This window comes from Anneissia japonica, unplaced genomic scaffold, assembly GCF_011630105.1.
Source record: "Anneissia japonica isolate Jap-2015-1 unplaced genomic scaffold, ASM1163010v1 scaffold288284_len1145801_cov181, whole genome shotgun sequence".
NCBI lineage: Eukaryota > Metazoa > Echinodermata > Crinoidea > Comatulida > Comatulidae > Anneissia > Anneissia japonica.
Window position 1 is genome coordinate 545,956 of NW_022712730.1, and position 19,914 is coordinate 565,869.

The 19,914-nt window shown below is 34.8% G+C and overlaps 1 protein-coding gene across 3 annotated transcripts; it reads left to right on the forward strand.

Moving 5' to 3' along the window:
- Nucleotides 1-897: 897 nt before the first annotated feature.
- LOC117108132 lies at nt 898-18,875 on the forward strand. Of its 3 annotated transcripts, none has more exons than XR_004445334.1 (16): nt 898-1,019; nt 4,188-4,295; nt 4,514-5,856; nt 6,062-6,304; nt 6,725-6,876; nt 7,786-8,036; nt 8,811-8,902; nt 9,354-9,475; nt 9,709-9,845; nt 11,410-11,583; nt 12,485-12,578; nt 12,944-13,024; nt 13,402-13,521; nt 14,797-15,354; nt 16,010-16,198; nt 16,324-18,875. XR_004445334.1 is itself a non-coding variant. In XM_033250084.1 (15 exons), the coding sequence occupies exons 1-15, from the start codon at nt 1,003-1,005 to the stop codon at nt 16,100-16,102; spliced, it is 3,585 nt and encodes a 1,194-aa protein (XP_033105975.1). In that variant the 5' UTR covers nt 898-1,002; the 3' UTR covers nt 16,103-18,875. The 3 variants fall into 3 exon arrangements, 1 of the variants encoding a protein (XP_033105975.1); XR_004445333.1 differs by having other exon boundaries at nt 16,010-16,159; nt 16,275-18,875; XM_033250084.1 differs by having other exon boundaries at nt 16,010-18,875.
- The last annotated feature ends 1,039 nt before the right edge of the window (nt 18,876-19,914 follow it).

Sequence of the window (19,914 nt, forward strand, 5' to 3'; positions counted from 1 at the left end):
TCTATGTTTTTTTTTTTTTTTTTTTTTTTTTTTTTTATTCGGCTCCATGGCTGCTTTCCTTGTTTCTACTAGAAGGCGAAATGCAAAACTGCACACGCGAATCATCGCCACTAACAGGCTGGTAAAATATATAAAATTTAAATATATCAAATATATAGACGAAAGAGTACAAAGTTCTCACCTATTCAAATGATTAATAATAATAGAACGAAATATAGACAAACTATTGTGAAAAATGTCAATATTAGAGGTTAAAATAAGAGAATTATATTGAAGAGAAAGTCTAGAAATTAAACTATGTTTACAGACATCAACTCTACAAAAGGGGACATTAAAGGTAGGACAGGAACGAAGACTTCTAGAATTAACATTCTACAAAGGTACTATTACGTTGCACAAAGTTCGGATCGTGCAGCTGCATCGTACTTATATATTTACATATCGTGTCAAGGGCATAACATCATTGGTACTGTGAGGGACTGAGATGTCATGACTTTCCACACTTACTACCTAATGCAGATGCATGCAGAGATTTTAATATTACCAGTTTAATTTGATACAAAAGATTACGTCAAATTTTCAATTCATTTCATTCATTTTGGTCCAAAATGTGTAAAACTAAACAAAATCATAATAAAAAAGCTAAATAAAATTAGAAATTTAATATGAAGAGGGAGAAAAAATAGTTGTTCGGACAAAATAGGAAATTCGTAAAATGTTCGCAAAACTGGATCCTTTTTCTCTTGAAATAGCATTCGCTGGAAGTTTGAGGACCCTCCTGTAGTTTCGATGATATATAATCGGAGATGTGAATTTTGTGCGTGTAATTTTGTTTTGAATTCTTGTCATTGCGCATGCGCAATAGTGGGTCGAGTTGTGAACTTCCAACAACCTAACAATGGATCAATAAAATACTAGCCTAGCCTGGCTTAGCCTTTAAAGCACGGAGATTTTCCATCTACTTTACCTGCAAGCAACTATCTGTTATGTCATTTTATTAATATGAATTGCAAGATTAAGTATGTTATCGAAGTTTATCGGAATATAATGCTAGTAGTAGCAGTTAGTAAATAAAAAATAGCCTAGGCCTACTACTAGGCTAGCCTAGTACTGTAGTACTAACTAGTAGTAGAAGTAGGCCTAGGAGGAGGTGTCTGTCAGTGATGTGCTGGCGGCCGAAGTAGGTTAGGTAGAGGGGCCAGGCCTAGGGCATAGAGCGTGGTTGAGGCCTATTCTAGTCTAGGCGTTTGGATCCTGACCATTCGGAACTGCAGTCTGTAAATGTAGGGCCTGCGCAAAAAGACCTAGAAAGCTTTTTTAACCTAGATCCTAGCTAGGCTAGTAGGGGGTGGGGGCCACTAGTACTACTACTACTACTACATACTACTACTAGACTAGGCCTGTAAGCCTAGTAGTAGTAGTAGTAGCCTAGTAGTAGTAGCAGCCTAGAAGTAGTAGTAGCCCACTAGGAATTAGTAGTAGTACCACTACCTAAGTGGCATAGAGAAAGAAAATATTCTTTGTCTATTATACTCTAGGCAAATATTCAGCATACAATTGTATTAGGCCCCATAAAAAAAATGATTAGTTTATCATCCCCGCGCGCACCTCTTTTGACGAAATCGCGATTTTTTTTTTTTTTTTTTTTTTTTACTAGATTTTTTTCATTGAAAAAACGATCGTTTGTTCGTCAAAAACAAATTTTAAGGCTGGTGAATGATGATTTTCGATCTTTTTTGTTGACTGCAGTGATGTACATCTGTCTCTTATACACATCTAGATGTGTATAAGAGACAGCAAAGAAAGAGAGATATGACGTTCGTTGACGACGAACGGCGAACAAATCTCGAAGTTTCGCGCGCAGCTTTGCTCTCTCTATAATATCATATTTAATAAAAGTACATGTGTTCTTGTTAATCCGACTTCACTTTATTCTTGGCTTTTGTGTTTTTAAACCAATCACACTGGCGAACAGCGATGGGACACTTCACCCCCCCCCCCAAAAAAAATAAATAAATAAAAAACCTCCCTCCCTCATCAGTTTTTTGGTCTTGATAGGATGATAAACTAATAATTTTTTTTATGGGGCCTAATAGGCCTATGTTTAATTTAGCTATACAGTCCAAAGTAGGGAAATTTATTGGTTATTAAGGTGCAACACATTGGAATTCACTCTTCCTTGATGTTTTGGAAGTTCTGCAAATCAGCTCAAGGAAATATATAACACAATGCTTTCAAACATTTCCTTGAAGGGTATTGATTGCTGATTTTAGCCCTATTCAAGGAACTTAAATTTAAGATCAAAATTCATCATTTTTACGATTTAATATATTGTATTATTATTTATTTATTAATTTGTTATTTCTTACGAATTTGATTAACTGTCGTTATCTTAATTTTACTGAATGTTTTTTTAAGTTATTTACTATTATAAAGCAAGGGCGCAGCCAGGGTAACATTTTAGGGGATGGTCAAGCCTTGCGAGTGAACAATTAGGCTGGGGACAGAAGGCTACCAAGGACTCCCAATGGGGCCTAGGTGCCGATGATTGGCCCCAGAAAATTTCTGTTATTTTATGTAATAAAAGACAGAATTGAGAGGTTTATACGAGGCGTTAATTTCTATAAAACAGACTAACTAAAAAAATAAAAAAGAAATCAGCCTGAACACAATTTGTATACAAGAAAATAATTTGGAACACTGGTAAAAATTCAACATCAAGTTTGTTTTCGGGTAACACCGGACAGAATTTGGGTAACAGAATTAATATTTTCCGATTTGTAAGTGTGTTTTTTTTTTTTCTGGTTAAAATTGTAATGATAATAAATAAACGCATAATGCTATAGTGATGCTATTCAATATGTAGTGCTTTCATGTTGCAAAAAAAAAATCTAAGGTTTAAGAAAAACCTGTTTGAAGTTGACTATTTTACATATCTTAATTTATTGGGTTCAGTTTTAGTGGCACCCATCACTTAGATGGTATACCCAAGAACAATTAAACATATAGCAAAGCAAAAAGAAAGTTTAAAAACAACTTACACTAGGGTGTAAATCTAAAAAAATTGGTAAAAAGCATAAAATTATTAAAGTCAGGCTCTGGAGGAAAAAAATGTTTTTATATGTTTTCTAAGACAGAAAAAAGTTGTTTGACAAAAAACTGGGAAAAGGTGAATGAGATACAGATTTTTTAATATTTAAAAACTGGGGGAAAAAGGGGCGTAATATTTGCATGCCTCTTAAAATTTAAATACTTTCTTCTACTTCCATGTCAAAGCATGGTTTGCAATGGTTATGTCTTGTTCTATGACCAATAGTGTCCTCTGCTGATTAAATCACATTGTTTTTCCATTATTTCCAAGCTTCATTAATATTTAGATAATATAATAGTTTGGTCCTAGGTTGTAAAGTTATTTTTAATAAAAGCAAGGGTCACTCAGTAAATCATATTAAAAGGAGGGTGGCTTACATTTCATATATTTTATTTTTTCACAATACTGCAGCACCACCTGACGCTGGCCGATTTTGAACCAGGGTCAAGAAGCAGCTAACACTGTTATATTCAGGCGAATCCAGAAATGTAAAATAGAGAGGGCCCAGGGAGGTACTTAAACATATGGAGGATGTGTACCACCTCAGCCCCACCATATAGATCGCTAGAAATTGCACTGTCAGACTTAAAATTTGAATATAATTTTCTTTATATCGCCATTTAAAAAAAATTTTAAACAATTTAGGGAGGGCCGGGCGAGATGTTGGCACTTCCTTTTGTCTGCAGTCATTTAGGGGACTCTTATCTTATTCATGGAAAAAAGTAAATGCCTTGAGGCATTATTTGCGGGAGGCATTTCATCCAAATGAGGCTCTGGAGGGGGTGTTTATTTGAAGAGTGGGAGGCGTTTATTCAAAGTAGAGGGTTTATTAAAATTAATATGGTATATTAAGTTTAGTAGAAACTGATTTTCCAGTAGGATGCTTCTCCATTGGGTAGGGCACCAGGAAATCAATATTTTTTTTTTTGTTGGTCTTATTGAAACGTGTATGTCTCTGAGAGAGATGTAGTATATGCTCTGGGCTCAGTAGGCCTGTAAAAATCCCTAGCATAGTTGTCCACATGGGTCATTATGTTATTTATTAACCAAAAAATTGTTATTAATTGCCCTGTAATTTTTATCTTTTTAAAATCAGCTTCAGTGAATTAGAAAGAGAAAATGAGAAATTGGCCCAAGACATCGATGAAATTCAACATGTTCTTGCAGTTCACAAGAATGGAAGTAATACAGCTCAACGTGCAACGTAAGTGATTTCCTCATCATTATCGATTATCGTCATGTTATTGTCATCATTAACAGTACCAACATCACCATCATTGTTATCTTTATCATCATTATAACCAACATTAACATTATATTGTCAGTTATTATCTTTATTTACCTCCCATAAATTATGTGAATAGAGATTATGACAAAATGGAGGTACCTTATTATATTTCATATGTTTAATTTTTTTTTTAGATCATCAATATGGGGTGCTGGAGGAAAAGGACCATTATCTGGGTTCAAATCCAGAAAATCTATTGTAGACAAGAGCAATAAATTGAAAGTAAAAGAAGTAAAAAATTCACCAGAGGCTACTATACCACGTACTAAAAACAGGCAATTTGATGATAGAAGTAAATTGAAAGTTGGCGAAAAACAATCGCAGTTGAAATCTACTGCCGAAAAGCGTGGAGAATGGAAGAGAATGCAATCCAGAAGAGTTTCTTTTAATATTGATGACACTCCTAAGAACGAATTGCATGATGGGATACATGAAGGCACTAACCGTCACTCAGACTCAGTTGATACTACCAACGTGGTGAGAGTATCTGGTGACGATTCTGCAAACGTGGCGAGAGGACCTGGTGATGATCCTGCCCACGTGATGAGCGAATCTTGTCACGAGACAACAGAAGAAAAAATAGCAGCTTTGAAGGTTAAGGTTCTCGCGAAAGCAAGTTCTAAAGTCAAACTCGAAATGAAGAAGAAAAAGGATCCAGATATTTTCAAGAAAGAAAATAAAAGTTCACAACAATTACAAAGTACAAATATTAGCAGATCAAAATCTGCAACAGCAAGAAAGTCCAGAATCAATTTGACATCAAAAACAAGAGAGAAGTCTATAGATAGTGAAATAACAAGTATTTCTTGTGAATCTCCAAATCATGATTTTTCAACATTTACCAAAGACATCGATATACTATATCATGCGACTGAAGCCCCTAAAAGAGGGGACACAGGGTTGGTTGGTGAAAAAAAGGGAAGTGGTTTAATTGGACAATCACATAATACGGATTCAATAAATGAACCAGCTCCAGAAGTGATAGACTGGTTGGAACAGTTTAAAATACAAGATGAAGACTGTTATCAAAATCTGATAGAAGTCATCACAACCAACAACCTCATGCCAGAAAAACTTGATGCCATGAAGGAGAAAGACTGGATTGATCTTGGTTTTAATGATCTCTCATGTGTGTCACATATTTTAAAAGGAATTCACAAGCCACAAGTTAATAATAATCAGGAATTTGAACAGACTTTTACAAAAACTGATCATTTGGAGAAAGTGGAAGATCCAAAAAAAGATATAGACACTGGTAACAACGCTTTAAAATCGGCAAAGATTCGAACTCATTCAGCGACAAATGTGACGAAACAACATAAGGTGACAGATAAGAAGGCTAGACCATCAAGTGCAATAAATATACGCTCTTCAAATCATCAACAAAAGATTAAGAGGGACAATGTTACGGGTTCAGAGAGAGGTAGTTTAAAGTCAACATCAATACATGGAGCTGTTGTCATAGCAACAAAAACAGGTAAATAATTATATTTTTTATTATTTTGTTGTATATTTTATTGTATTGTTATAATATTGATAATTATGTAACTGTAATTATAATTATTTGTTATTTCATTTTCTTCTTTTTAAAAACCACTCCTGTGTTTGATTTAGAGGGTTATCCCAGATATTGTATAATTATTTGTTTTTGTTATGTCATCTATCATTTTATACCATTTCAGGAGTTCCTAAAGTATCCCAAAAATTAAAAGAGAAACAGGAACAAGAACAAGAAATCAAGAAAAAGAAAATGAAGGAAGCATTACAAAGAAAGACAGAAAGAGATAAAATGGCAGCTCAACATCAAAAAAGATTGGTTGAAAAGGAGAAAATGTTGCATGAGATTAAAGAAAATGAGGATGAAAAAGATATCAGTGACTTGACTGAAAGAACAGAGCCTAAAGAGTTGTCTCTAGTAGCCCAAGGTAAATCGTAACTGAATAGTTTTCTCTGTAATAATAATAATCTCAATAATAAGAACTTGTACCACAGAGATATTTCAGAACTATGCTATCTATATATAAAGTTCAGTAATCTATTTGTTTTGTTGAATGCTTTATATTTATTGAATTGTGAAGAATAAGTACCGGCTATTTCAAAGCGGTAGTAGCTAGCATGAGAAAAGTAAATTTTAAAGCATTTTTTTCTTTAAAATTTCTATTTTTTACAGTAGTGGATGCCCCAATAGGCCAAGTTTATATTTTTTTTTAATTTGAATTCATAATTATTAGCAGTTTTTGCTGATTTTCAGGTTTTAATGCAGACTATATATCGTTAATGATAGATAACTTGCATTTTACTAAACATTATTATTATTATTTTTGACTTAAAATATGCATCTGTAGGTATTGCACTACCAGAAAGTTATTCTCAAAGCAGAGATGTGTATTCAGTTGGTGATTGTAGTGAGCCCTCTATTCACAGCGGCGATGTACATGGCAGTGCAAGAAGTGCTAAACATTTAACAGGTGATCAGTTGAAAAAGATAGAGCTACAGGTAAGCTAACTATTCTTGTATAATTCCATTGTTTTATTGTTCAAAAGTCTACATACAGTACTCTTTCGGTACCCCTCCCTTTTTTTCTGAAAACGTACATAAAATATGTTAATTTTGCTAAAACATTTTTCATCACTCACATCTAAATTATTGTACTTGGTTACTTAAATAAAAAAGTATACCGTATTATTTATATCCATGGTTGCATTATTGGTTATAAAAATAATATCTTAAATATGGCATGTTATTTTAAATCAAAAGATTTTTATACATTTGTAAAAATGTACAAATTTCTCTAGCCACTCCCAACTAGCAGATTGTTTTGTACACTTGCGAAAATGTTGATAATTGTGAATGATTCCTAACATAATAATGAAATACATACAAATTTTTATTTCAATTTCAAATGTCCTGAGAATGAAAGTTCAATATTTACAGCAATATCGATATTTGGCCAGAAACAGTAATTCACACAAAACAGTGATGGCTTTACAATTACTTTCAGTGGGTAAAGCTGTTTAACAGGGTCAATTTGCAATTGAGGACAACTGGGTCCCTGGGGTAAAGAAGTGGTGAAAAAATCTTGGGCTTCTTTTAAGCTGTACTTATTTGTAACTTCTTGGTAGAAATAGACAAGTGAGGATAAATTACCTTTGCATATGGTTAAAGCAAATTACACTTTGAGGACTTTGATCATTAAAAAACAAAGTGTTTATTTTGCCGGCTAAGACTCAAATTTGTCTATCCTTCAAGTTTGGGTTGGAGTGCGCCCTCCCTGATCATCACAACAATGCTTTGTAAATAAATAGGCATACTGCCGGCTAAATAAACACTTTCAAAAAAATAATAATCAGCGTAAAGAAAAATCATCAGCATTATTATATACCACCTCCATGTTTTATCTTGTAGGTGATTGGCTTACAAGAAAATCTCAAGATTGGAGACAGCTCTGTGGAAAGCAATATACTTAGGCTCCAGAAACAGCTGTCAGACATACAAAGAGAATTACATGCACAGCCTGTGAAAGAGTCTAGCAAGTCTGAAAAAACATCACCAGGGAAAGTAAAGAAAGAGAAGAAAAGCCCAGACACGTTGCACAGCAGAACTGAACTGATGCGAGAGGTGAGGAAACAGAAAGAGCAACACAGGAAAGAAATCAGGTCAGTAACCCAAATGAATTCTACTCATCATGCTTTACATATGTAAAATGTAACCATCCTGAACTTCCTATACTGTGATTGGTTGTGATCTTGAAGTCATAATAGCAAGTGATATGATCACATGGTGTAGAAAATATTTACTTCTGTGGCATTTGCACATAGGGCGGTAATGCTCAGTCGGCTAAGTTGGAGGTAGCCACTTTGTGTGCATTGAACTGTGACGATCCTTACATAACATTGGTCACCGGATGATTTCTGTTGCTGCTTTCCTTTTGTTTCAGCTAAAGAGCTGGAATGCAAATATAACATAATTGTGAACTGTTTCTTTCAAATCGGTTCTAAACCATTAGTTTTTGTGGGAAAGGACAAACAGTTTAAATATCTATTCAAAAAAAATGGTGCACTAACCTGTGTTTTGCGCAGCGGTGGTTACAGAAATGTGCCGACAAGGGGTCCCACATGTCCGACAGATGGGTCCAAACCAAGAGGCAACAGAGCCTTGGTAGGTTTCAAGGGGAGAGTTTTTATTGCTTAGTATGATCCAAAATGTACTTTTACACCACAATATTAAAGATTGGCAATCAAAATTATGTTATTTTAATAGGAAAATTTTTTTTTTTTCAATTTATTTTTGATCTGACGACCTAGTGTGTTGAACGACAGCAGTGTCCAGGCCTGTCCGACGAGGGAAAATGCCACCACTTTTTTTGCAGCTTCCATGAGATTGCTTAAATTGTTTTGTTTTCATGCTTTTTATTCTTATTTCTTTTCCAGGATGTTAGAGTCTGAGCTTAGTCGGCTCAAACACCGTGATCCAGTGAAGACATGTGAATTATCCGAAGAAGATATAAACTTTAGTGATAAAGGTCAGCACTCAAGCACTTAAAATTGTTTTTATTTATAAATTTATATTTTTTATTATATAAATGAATTCCCTGGCTCTGTATATGTGTAATGATAGCTGGGTTATTGTTGTAAACATGGAAGTGAAATTGTGACTGTTTAATTGAAATTATGTCTATTGTAGTTCACAGGGCTTGCAACAGGCAAATGGAGGCATTATGCTTTTTCTATGTATATGGCGTATACAGTGTACCATTTACAATTGGAACTAGAGGGATTTTATAGGGAAAATTTTCATGGTCGGGGGACACGAAAAATATTTTCTCCAGACTTTTTATTGAAGAATTTCATCAGATTTCTTGATTTTGCTCTTTTGAAAATGAAAAAAGAAAAATTAAATTTATAAAATGGCTCATTGAATAAATTTGAATTTTAGAGCTATACTTATTTCTTTATGAAAATATTTGTTTACAGATATTATAGGAGAAGGAGCATTCTCTCAAGTTTTCCACGGAAAGTTCAATGGGTCAGAGGTCGCCATAAAACGACTGAAGCATTCACTTTCATCGAGTGATAAAAACTATTTCGCTGAAGAGGTACATACAAGCATGCCTCATTGGTAGCTGTCTTTAAGACTATTTTAACTTCAAGTACTATAGAAACTGTGAATTATTATTGTTACAGTATTATTGAGATAGATATAATTATCATTATTATTGTTATTGATTTCATCACCATTGTTAGTATTATTAATATTACCAATTTTACTTTTCGTAAAAACAATAATTTATATATGATAATTACAGCACTGATGTCATTCCTGTTTTAGGTGCACCTTTTACATGGACTGCGTCACCCCCGGATTGTTTTGTTGATAGGAGTGTGTACTACCGGTAAGCTACCTATAATGGTACTGGAGTACATGGCATCTGGAAGTCTGCATCAACACCTGCATGACAGAAGCATGTAAGTCCGTCTAAATGCTGTCAGTGGTTTTTTAACTATAGGTCACTACCCAATTTAGGGTCAAAAGCTGGGATTTATATGTCTGTTACTGTATTCATGTGTATAGTATATATGTGGCAATGGTCTGTACCTTATGAAACCGTCCAGTACACTTTCATATCTGGAGAGCAGCCTGCGCCGCTATTGCTGATCAAGCTATCAACATTGAGGTTGGATTTACTTGCTTCTCGCTGTACATTTCGTTTGTAGACTTGAGCATGGCACTTTACCCATATTGCTTCTCTTTACCCAAGAGTACAGTATAAGCATGGAGGTATTATTGAGAAGGAGATCACTCGGCAACAGATCCCTTTGACGCGACAAGCCTATGTGTTCCCCGCTTTTGGATCGCGCGTGGGCGTATTACCCTATAATTCACATTTTTTCATTATCAACAACTTGGCAACGACATGCATTTATACGCTTCCAGCAGAGCAGTTGTGCAATAAAACGTTTGATTTTAACCCATTAAATATCTTTATAATGAACAATGTTCCCCTGATTAGATTTTTTTGGGCTTTTGGTATGTTATTATTTGTATATTTCAGGAACGGATTCCGTAAAATATTGATGTTAAAATTACTTCTGTGTTCATTATAATTGTGTCTAAAGATTTACTGGTTCGACTATAAAGCTAAGTCAGCGTAAAACTGAAAAATACTCAGATTTTGGATTCATTTTTCGAATAGTTAACCCTCGTTAACCCTAAAATGACTTAGTTTATTATAATCCTTAACCATTTATTAATTAATATCTGTTAAAATTAGAAATGGGCGAATTTTGGCCAATTTATGAAAATTGAAGTTGAAATATACTATACTTTTATAGGTCATGTAAATGTTCCATTAAATTCAAAACTTTTCTTGGTAGAAAATATTAATATGTTTGATATTTTATTTAAAAAAAAGTATCAGCTTCAAAATAGCCATAGTGATTGACAGTATGTAGTGCGCATTGAGAAAAGAAGGTGCTCTCCATTTCATCATGTTCAATTTTTTGGTCAACTAAGCCTGCTGAAAATTTGATGGCGGGGAACACATGGACTTCAAAGGCATCGCGCAAACGTTCTTTACGCGCTGCGGCAACTTTGATCTTGGTTCATTTGCATAGCGCTGCGTGTGCGTAGATTTGCCGAGTGATCTCCTTCTCAATAATACCTCCATGGTATAAGTAACTGGTATTATCCAATACCAAGTGCTTATTCTAGCCGCTTATGAAATGTTGATTCCCTGAAAGGTGAGGATGTGTCCTGTAGGTGTTTAATCTAATGGTATGTGGTAATAATTTAAAGCCTGTAGAGATAGTCTATAGTAATATACACTGTGTAAATGGAGCTGTAATTTTGCTATATGCAGTGTTCCTATTTTTTTAAATGCTCACAAGTCTCAAAAGTACACAGGGAAAGATATGCACTACCATAGTAAACAGGAATTCAGTAAACTGTCTTCTATCTAAAATCAAGAATAGCAGCTGGGATTTTTTATATTTTAAATTATCAACATTTTTACCTTTCATTTTCTTCTAGACCCAGGTTAGACCATGTGTCATACTACCGGATTAGCAAGGATATTGCACTCGGTATGACTTACTTACACCGCCATAAGCCACCGGTTCTTCACCTTGATCTGAAGTCTCTCAACATTCTTCTTAACGCCTATGGACGGGCAAAGATAGCTGATTTTGGCTTCTCAAAACTTAAGTAAGTTATGGGATCTTTCATGTTTTTCATCATTGTTGTGGGAGGTTAGTTTGAAGTATTAATTTAGTGTAATGGCCTCAGATGGTTCAAAATGTTAGTTTGGCAAAGACAAGCCAAATCATTTACTCCTCACCAAAAAAAAAAAAAATCAATTTTTAGTTATTAATACAGGATTAAACTGTAAAATTAAAGTTTAAAAATTGTATAAGAATCATTAAAATCTGACACATCGTCATGAAGTTAAAGGAGTTAAAACATACAGCTGTTTAAAAAACAGTATTTGAGAAATCAGCCTTCTAAGTAAATATAATTTCAGACATATATCAAATCGTTAAGAAAATTTTGTTTTAACGTCGAAAATGGGGGAAAAATAACAGCATGATGTGTAGATATACTAAGGTAAGTTTAATGCAGTAATATAGATTTTAAGAATTTTGACAATGCAACATATTTTGGTCATTATCTCTAATTCAAGATTTGTGAGAAGTGACTTTCTGTACTCTGATGGGGAAGTAATGATGTGGTCGTCTTCCAACCACCAAATACTTTCCTGGGACAAGAACACACAAATTCTAAGGCTCTGTCTACACTATTCAGGTTAATGGGACAAAACCCTGTAATTTGCACATATATGGATGTAATATGACATCATGCCCATATATGGATGTAATATGACATCATGCCCATATATGGATGTAATATGACATCATGCACATATATGGATGTAATATGACATCATGCCCATATATGGATGTAATATGACATCATGCCCATGTGTTGACAAATCATGGTAATTGTCACATGAAACTTTATAGTCTGAATAGAACGTAGTGTTGGAGTTCTTGGTACTAAACTTCATAGTGACATAGAAATCACTGTGTTCATTTTGTCTTGCATTTAGGCATGATGCAGAAGAGTTAAGTGGTCTTCGAGGCACACCTGCATGGATGGCACCAGAGCTTCTTGATCCAGCCTTTGGTGAACTGTCTATAAAGGTCAGTAACGCAACAGTTGAGCCTGATATTAGAGGCCTTCAATAAACATAATCAGCTTTGTTAAAAGTAGCTTCCTGTCTAATAACCAGGCTCATAGATAGTATTAATTTGTTTTAAGTGTCAGAAATTTCATAGAAAAACTCAGAAAAATCTAATATTATAATAAAATTAACAGACTATACTATTATTTTTAGAGGGGTATTTTAACTAAAACTTGAAGTTAGAAGTACCACTCAAGATTTGTTTTTCCATTGAGTGATTCATTATTTAATTTGAATGTTAGAGCTCTGGTTTTTTTTCTTCAGACTTTGTCACTGAGAGTATATCTATTGATTATGAATGCCATGTGGTTTTATTTACTCTAGGCTGATGTGTACAGCTTTGGTGTTATACTTTGGGAGATGCTTACTAGGGAAACACCATATAAAGGAGTCGGTGTATTTCAGGTATTGCATGACATTTTGTACAGGGCAACAGTAATGTGTACCCCAGATATATATTATTGCTATGATAAGCCTCTATACTAACGCTAGGAGGGACCCAAACATTTGTGCCCCTAACATGTACTGTATTATCACTAGTTTAAATCATACTAATGATAAAAGGTACCTAACAGTGTGTGCTCCTAACATACATCATCACTAGGTTTAATCACTGTATTAATCACGGGCTGGGTTGAGCCGCTCAACTAATATTAGTGAATCTAAGGGGTTAATACCATCTCTTCCCTTGCCTCCCAGGAAATCCAGCAACAATAACAAGCATTTAAGCTTTAATATGAGATTGTGATGGACTTTGTTTAACACATCTTTATCTGTGACAGATTCTGGAATGTATACGCAACAGTAAGAGACCAGAAATACCAGAATATTGCCCAGACCCATTGAAGGGTCTGATTAACAGATGCTGGAAACAAAAGCCTAACCAGCGACCCTCATTCAAGGTCAGTGTTTGTTTAAAAATGTGTCTGTCTTGACACAATTAAATGGGATTTCATTTGTATGTTGTACAGTTGGAAATATATTGCAGAGTATGGAGCATGAGGTATATGTCAGTTTGAAACTTGGAATGAAAATTTACTGTGAGAACTAATAGACTTATAATCATCTAAAACATTTATGTATGCAATGACAAAATAAATAATAGCATTTTTAGAAGAATTTAGGCAGATTATATAATAATAATAATAATAATAGTAATAATAATAATAATAATAATGATAATGATGATAATAATAATAATAATAATAATAATAATAATAATAATAACAATAACAACAACAACAACAACAACAACAACAACAACAACAACAACAATAATAATAATAATGATAGTGGATATGCAGAGATTAATAAACCTTCGGTAATCTGAAGCCCCATTCCCGGTTAAACTGCACTAAAAATAATTTTCCAGAAAGAATGCATATGCATTACTTAAATTATGATAAACCATAAATAAATGTTAGTTTTACGCTAAAGGAGAAAAAAAAATTAGAAGTGGAAGCTATATCTTATAGGGAATTACCAATTTCTCGACAACTTCTTCATTACTAGGCAAATTCAGAGGTTAAATCGCATCCACTAAATATAGTCGAACTTAAGAGCACGAGGATATGCCAATAAGTGAACTTATTCACTGTCCTACATGGCATATCCATTTAACAACAGGGGACTCAATGGACCAGTACACCGGGGTAACCCCCTAATCTTCTCGAATGATGTACTGGGTTCTTTAAGTTGCACACAAGCCAAATGCGTACCCTGGGCTTACGGGTCCTTATCCGAGAAGACTTGTTGTACCACCAGAACCATTGGCGAGTGAGCCGTTCAAACCAGCGGCGATATAAGAGCTAAAGGTTACGGTTCCCCTGACTTAACCGCATGGCCAATCAATGGGGCTTTAACTACAAATCAAAATAATAATAGTAATGATAACCATAACCCTGGAGGGGAGGCTTAAAGAGTGCCTTTGCTTGCCCAATCCACAATTCCTAATTGGCAACTCCTAAGACTAACAGAGAGAAGGAACGTCTTACGTTTCCAGTTATCCTGCTCTGCAGCCCTTATGAAATCATGAAATGACAATTTTCTAAATCAGACTTGCACGTTTGAATAAGCTTACATCAGAGAATTCCATTTCCCATTGTTTACTACTACTGTATATTTGTAAAAGAGTATGTTCTATTTTCAGTATGTACTTTTTTATTTTTTGTTCTCAGGAAATTCTGATCTCATTGGAGGGTTTACAAATCCCTTTAGAGTGGCGATCTCTATTGTCATCAGCAGGTATCCCCCATGAAGTAATGGAAGATCCCAATTCAGCAAGATCCATTATAAACTTAATCAACCAATCAGTGGACATCCCAGTGCCACAACTAAATGAACTATCATTGCAGTCACATGATGAGCTGATTAAACAGGATCACTCATTGGCAGATGGACGTGACATAATGGCAGAACCAGCCATTTCAGGAAATCAAACTATGACAACAACTGATAGAGCACCACCCCCTCCACCGTTAGTAAACTTGGCAAGATTCATCGAAGAACAAACAAAAAGAATTAGTGAACCAAGACCTGTCCATCCAGCCCAAGGGGTGTCAAAATGTGTAAAAAGCTCCCAAAATTCAAAGCCATTTGCTGTACCGGCTTCAGAGCTTGCTGATCAGAAACTGATGCTGAAGTCCACAACGCAGGGTCCACACCCGAGCCAACTTAAAAACCTCAGCAACATCACCAAGCAGAAGTTCACATCAATTGCAGAAGTCTTAAGACAGGTACTGAAATATATGTCTTTCAAAAATAATTAATGATTTGCATGAAGATGCAAAATTTATAATATTATAACTAATTCAATTCTTTATTGTCATTGAAATATCCTGCAACTCTGAAGGGTGCCAAGCTGGAGAAAGTCCTTTCTGGGAGATATGCTTAAAAATACAAATGTACTTTTTAAACATGTTTAATTTTATTTTTGCTGCTTATGGTGACTGCTATTAACACTGACTTCCACCAGACAATCGATAATGAAGTAGTAAAAAACATGCAAATATTATGCATTTCCAGGAGATGGGTTATTTTCTGGGAGATTCTTGCTTGTTTGCGAGAGTGCGGGAGGTCGTCCCGATTTCAGGGAGACTTCCGCAACTTGTGGGAGACTTGAGACCCCTTGACTATTTACAATTGGCAACTTGAATTAAATTTTTAAATATAATTAAAATAATAAGAAAAAGAAGGATAAATGTATAGATATATAAAAATATTGATTTATATGTACAGTATATCATTCAATTACAAAAAAGTGTCCAAATTATTTACTATATAGAGGTTGATTGGGATGATGTTAATAATGAAGAAGATGAAATTTGGCTTTGATAAACATTGCAAGAAATAAATTTACTATTGTAATCGTTCAATTTTTTTCTCTTGCAGTCTGTAAATAATCGGAGGTTTGCAATGAAGATGCAGAATGATAGCATTGACCAGTCCACTCTAGATAGCAACTGGTCAGTTTCAAGCACTTAAGTGATCGACTAGACCACCAACTGGAAGTTGATAAAATCCAGAGACAGTTGCAACCAGATTTGTTTCTAGAATAATAGTTTGTCCAGTCCACAACTGGTCAGTTGCAAGCACTTAAGTGACCAACTAGACCACCAACTGGAAGTTGATGAAATTCAGAAACAGTTGCAACCAGATTTGTTTGCTAGAATAATAGTTTGTCCAGTCCACAACTGGTCAGTCAGTGGTGCATAATTGAGTTATCTTTATCACATATTATATTTTGCTGTACAGCACAGAATTTATTATATAATTACGTAAAATGAATCCCCAAAAATATGCTTTTGGAGTTCCTAAATAATTTTAGGATATGTCAGGTGTGGCGCCAGTGGGGGGCACCCCCATGTCAGGTAGTGCTGGCCCCGCCGTCGGGGTGAAAAAGCACAATTCGTCGGGGAGAAAAAAAAATTATATTTATTTTCTACATATTAATAGTCTCTAAAATGGATTTAATAAGCCTTTGAAACCCCTAAATTGTTACAATTTTCAGGGCCTTTGCCCCCTGGACCACTTTCAAAACCTTTTAATCGAAGCTCGACCACGCCCACATTGCTTTCGTCTGGGGAATCTGACCCCTCGTCGAGGGCATCATCCCCTCGTCGCGGACCTTGCCCCCTACCCCCCCCCCCCCCTGTGAGATTGCTCTGACCATCATCAGGAGAATGATAAAAGATGACTTCTGTTGGTCTTAAATAAAGATGGTAATCGTCGATGAATTTTGTAAGACCAGTGGGAACGATGTTGGAGTCCCTGCATCTTTTGGAGAAAGTATGGCCATTGATGAGTTTTGATTGCTTGATATAATTGCGTTCTTAGCTTTTTAAGCCAGACACTCACTGTGGATTCTATGGAGAACACAACGCCACGATGCACGCACAACGGATCCTTTTCAATGACGATCCGTTCAGACTGCCATTAACAATCAGCAGACAGTGTCACGTTGTCAATGCACAATGTAGTGAGTGCCCAGCTTCAACGCTCTTGTGCGGTTGCTCCCCGTAGAGCTCAACAAAATATTTTTTGAAGGTTTGCATGGCGAGTATTATTAACAAAATCATTAAACTTTTGGTAAACCACCTGTAAAATAGAAGTATGGTTTGTGAGGTTAAACCACTGGTTGGTTGTCTCAGTGTTTTGATGGAATGCTCTGACTGTCATCAGAAAAATTTATGTAATCTATGTATTATTATACTTTCTGTTATTTAACCATTAATTGATGTGCTGATATTTATGTTACTTAAATTGTTATTTATCAATATATTTATTCCTAAGATAAAAACTATATTATCAATGACATTAGTGCTATTAAGACTTCTTTCATACATAAAAGTGTGTAACTCACATTTACAAGAGGACGACATTTAGATCAGATAAACATAGGCCCTATGCCATGTGGTTTGTATATCTTCACTTTCAACACTGACATGCCTAGTTGAAGCTACGATATGGCATATTGGTCCAATTGATACTTTCAAAAAATGTGAAACTTTGTTTTCGTTCAACAATTTAAAATATTTTAATGGTTTACTGTGACATTGAGGTACTCAAAATATTGCAGACTCTTTGTACTTATATTGATTTTGTGTGCAATAATTTACTTGATACTTTGACATTCCATAACATCAAGTACTATTTCTGCCGATATAATGGATAATTAGTTAGTAATTGTGAGTTTTGTGATTTAATTCCATTATAAAGTGTTTGTAATCTATAGAGTATGATATATATACTATACTTACATTAAGATTTTTGTGGATTTTATTATACTATTGTGTGTTAATAGACTTGTATATGATATGGATTATTGATTATGAATATCATGCTTTGTGAAAAACTGTTGTGTAGAACTTGGTTGTTTGATGTATTCTTTGTCAGTTGTTCGTCCCATATTTCATGGAGTCAACTAAGAAAGTATAATACATACTCCAAGTATTGAAATGATTGGAGCATTTATTACATACAAATGATGTGTTGAAAAGGGGAATCTATTCATCATAAAAATGCTTAGCATTTTCTCAAATATAGGCCTATGAACGGTAGGCTTACATACCTAGTGATGGCAATTTTGAATTTTGAGGGTTTATGGTTTTGCAATACGTTGGTAAAATTATCACAAAACAAGGAGGTATTTGGAATTTTTTTTTCAGTCTGATGAAGTCTAAGAAAATGTTTGGTTCTGAATATATTGGATGGCAGTTTGGTGCAGCAGTTGCAGTTCGGACTTTCAATCGTAAGGTCGGGGTTTTGAGTCTCCGCTGTGCAGATCAGCTTGTATCCTTAGTCAAGGCACTTTAGCTACATTGCTTCAGTCCACCCAGCTGTATCAATGGATACCAGCAAACTGCTGGGGACTAACCTGCGACGGACTAGTGTCCCGTCCATGGGGAGTACAACTCTCATCCGCTTTACACTACGAAAACTGGGGATAAGCTCCAGCCCATTGAGCCTCTAGTGGCTCTGGAAGGATTTAGTTTTAGTTTTTCTGAATAAATTAGCTTTTGTTCTAAGTCTGATGGCTTCTATATGTAATCACGAAACACTTGGCATAACGAATAGGTAAGGCAATTCTAAGTTTGAACTGCGGATTCAAGGTCAATTGACATAAACCTGTTGTGTGTATGTGTTTGTTTATGTTGACTAACCCTGATACGGGCATGTACAGTTTTCAAATTGTGAATCGCCTTATTTGCTAAGAAAGGATATACTGTAATAAATAACAATGTAGTGACACTCTTTATCAACAAGTTTCATTTATTTTACATAATTCTAAAATGCATTGTAATGCAAAATTGGTATAGAAAACACCACCACAGAAATAATATTTATTAGAAATATATATATACAATTCAATTTCCCAAATGCATAGTAATGTAAACATCACCATAGAAATAATATTTATTAGAATTATAATCATTTATTCAATAAATCACAGATATACAGGTCCCATTATTAATAATAATAATTAATATTAAGTATAATTATTATTTGTTTTGCGCCGGTATCAATCTGGAAAGATGCTCATGACGTATCGACACAACAGTGCATTTCAAAGCCAAAACTAGTACCCAAATCTCGAAATTTAATTTATTGAATTACTGTATTAATTTGAAAAATAAATTACCAGGATCGTCAATTACGGTATTTCAGATTGAGTACTAGCCCCGATAACGAGAACAGCATCACTGTCACCCTGGATGCACACAGGCACTCCGTTCGGCAACATGCTGAGCTCCAGTAGTTTCCACCCTGTTCCCACGGCTCTGCTACCGTGAGCTGCAAAGACTGTGACGCTGCCTCAAAACAGGGAGAGCTATTATGAAACTAGATCATGACAACATTCAATTAAGCTATTTCGCTACAAAACATTTTTTTTTTTTTTTTTAGGTATATACTGAATGGTATTATTCAGACGACCGTTAATTGGCGATTATGATAAAAACGTTGTAATTCTAATGTTATAAAAGCTCAATTGCAGTGTACAGTTAAATACATCTGGAGTAGCTACAACTCTGACGTCATTAGTACTTCTATAGGGGATTCCCCATATTCGCCATGGTTCGGGTATAGAGGGCGTTCTCGTAGAATCTAGGTCGAATCAGAGAGAAATATATGCAATACTACACAATAAAAATAAAATTGCTATAGAACTATAAATTAAGGTTGTAGTAGTAATAAAATTATATGATGAATGTGGTTTAAACAAAATGAACAGAAAACATAATTAAAAATTATGCTCGTCATAAACCAAAGCAACGATACCAGTGCATCTTTGGGTA

Coding starts and splice junctions, on each gene's coding strand:
- LOC117108132 (XM_033250084.1), top strand. Junction 8,037..8,810: donor CAACACAGGAAAGAAATCAG/GTCAGTAACCCA, acceptor TTTCTTTTCCAG/GATGTTAGAGTCTGAGCTTA. Junction 9,846..11,409: donor CACCTGCATGACAGAAGCAT/GTAAGTCCGTCT, acceptor ATTTTCTTCTAG/ACCCAGGTTAGACCATGTGT.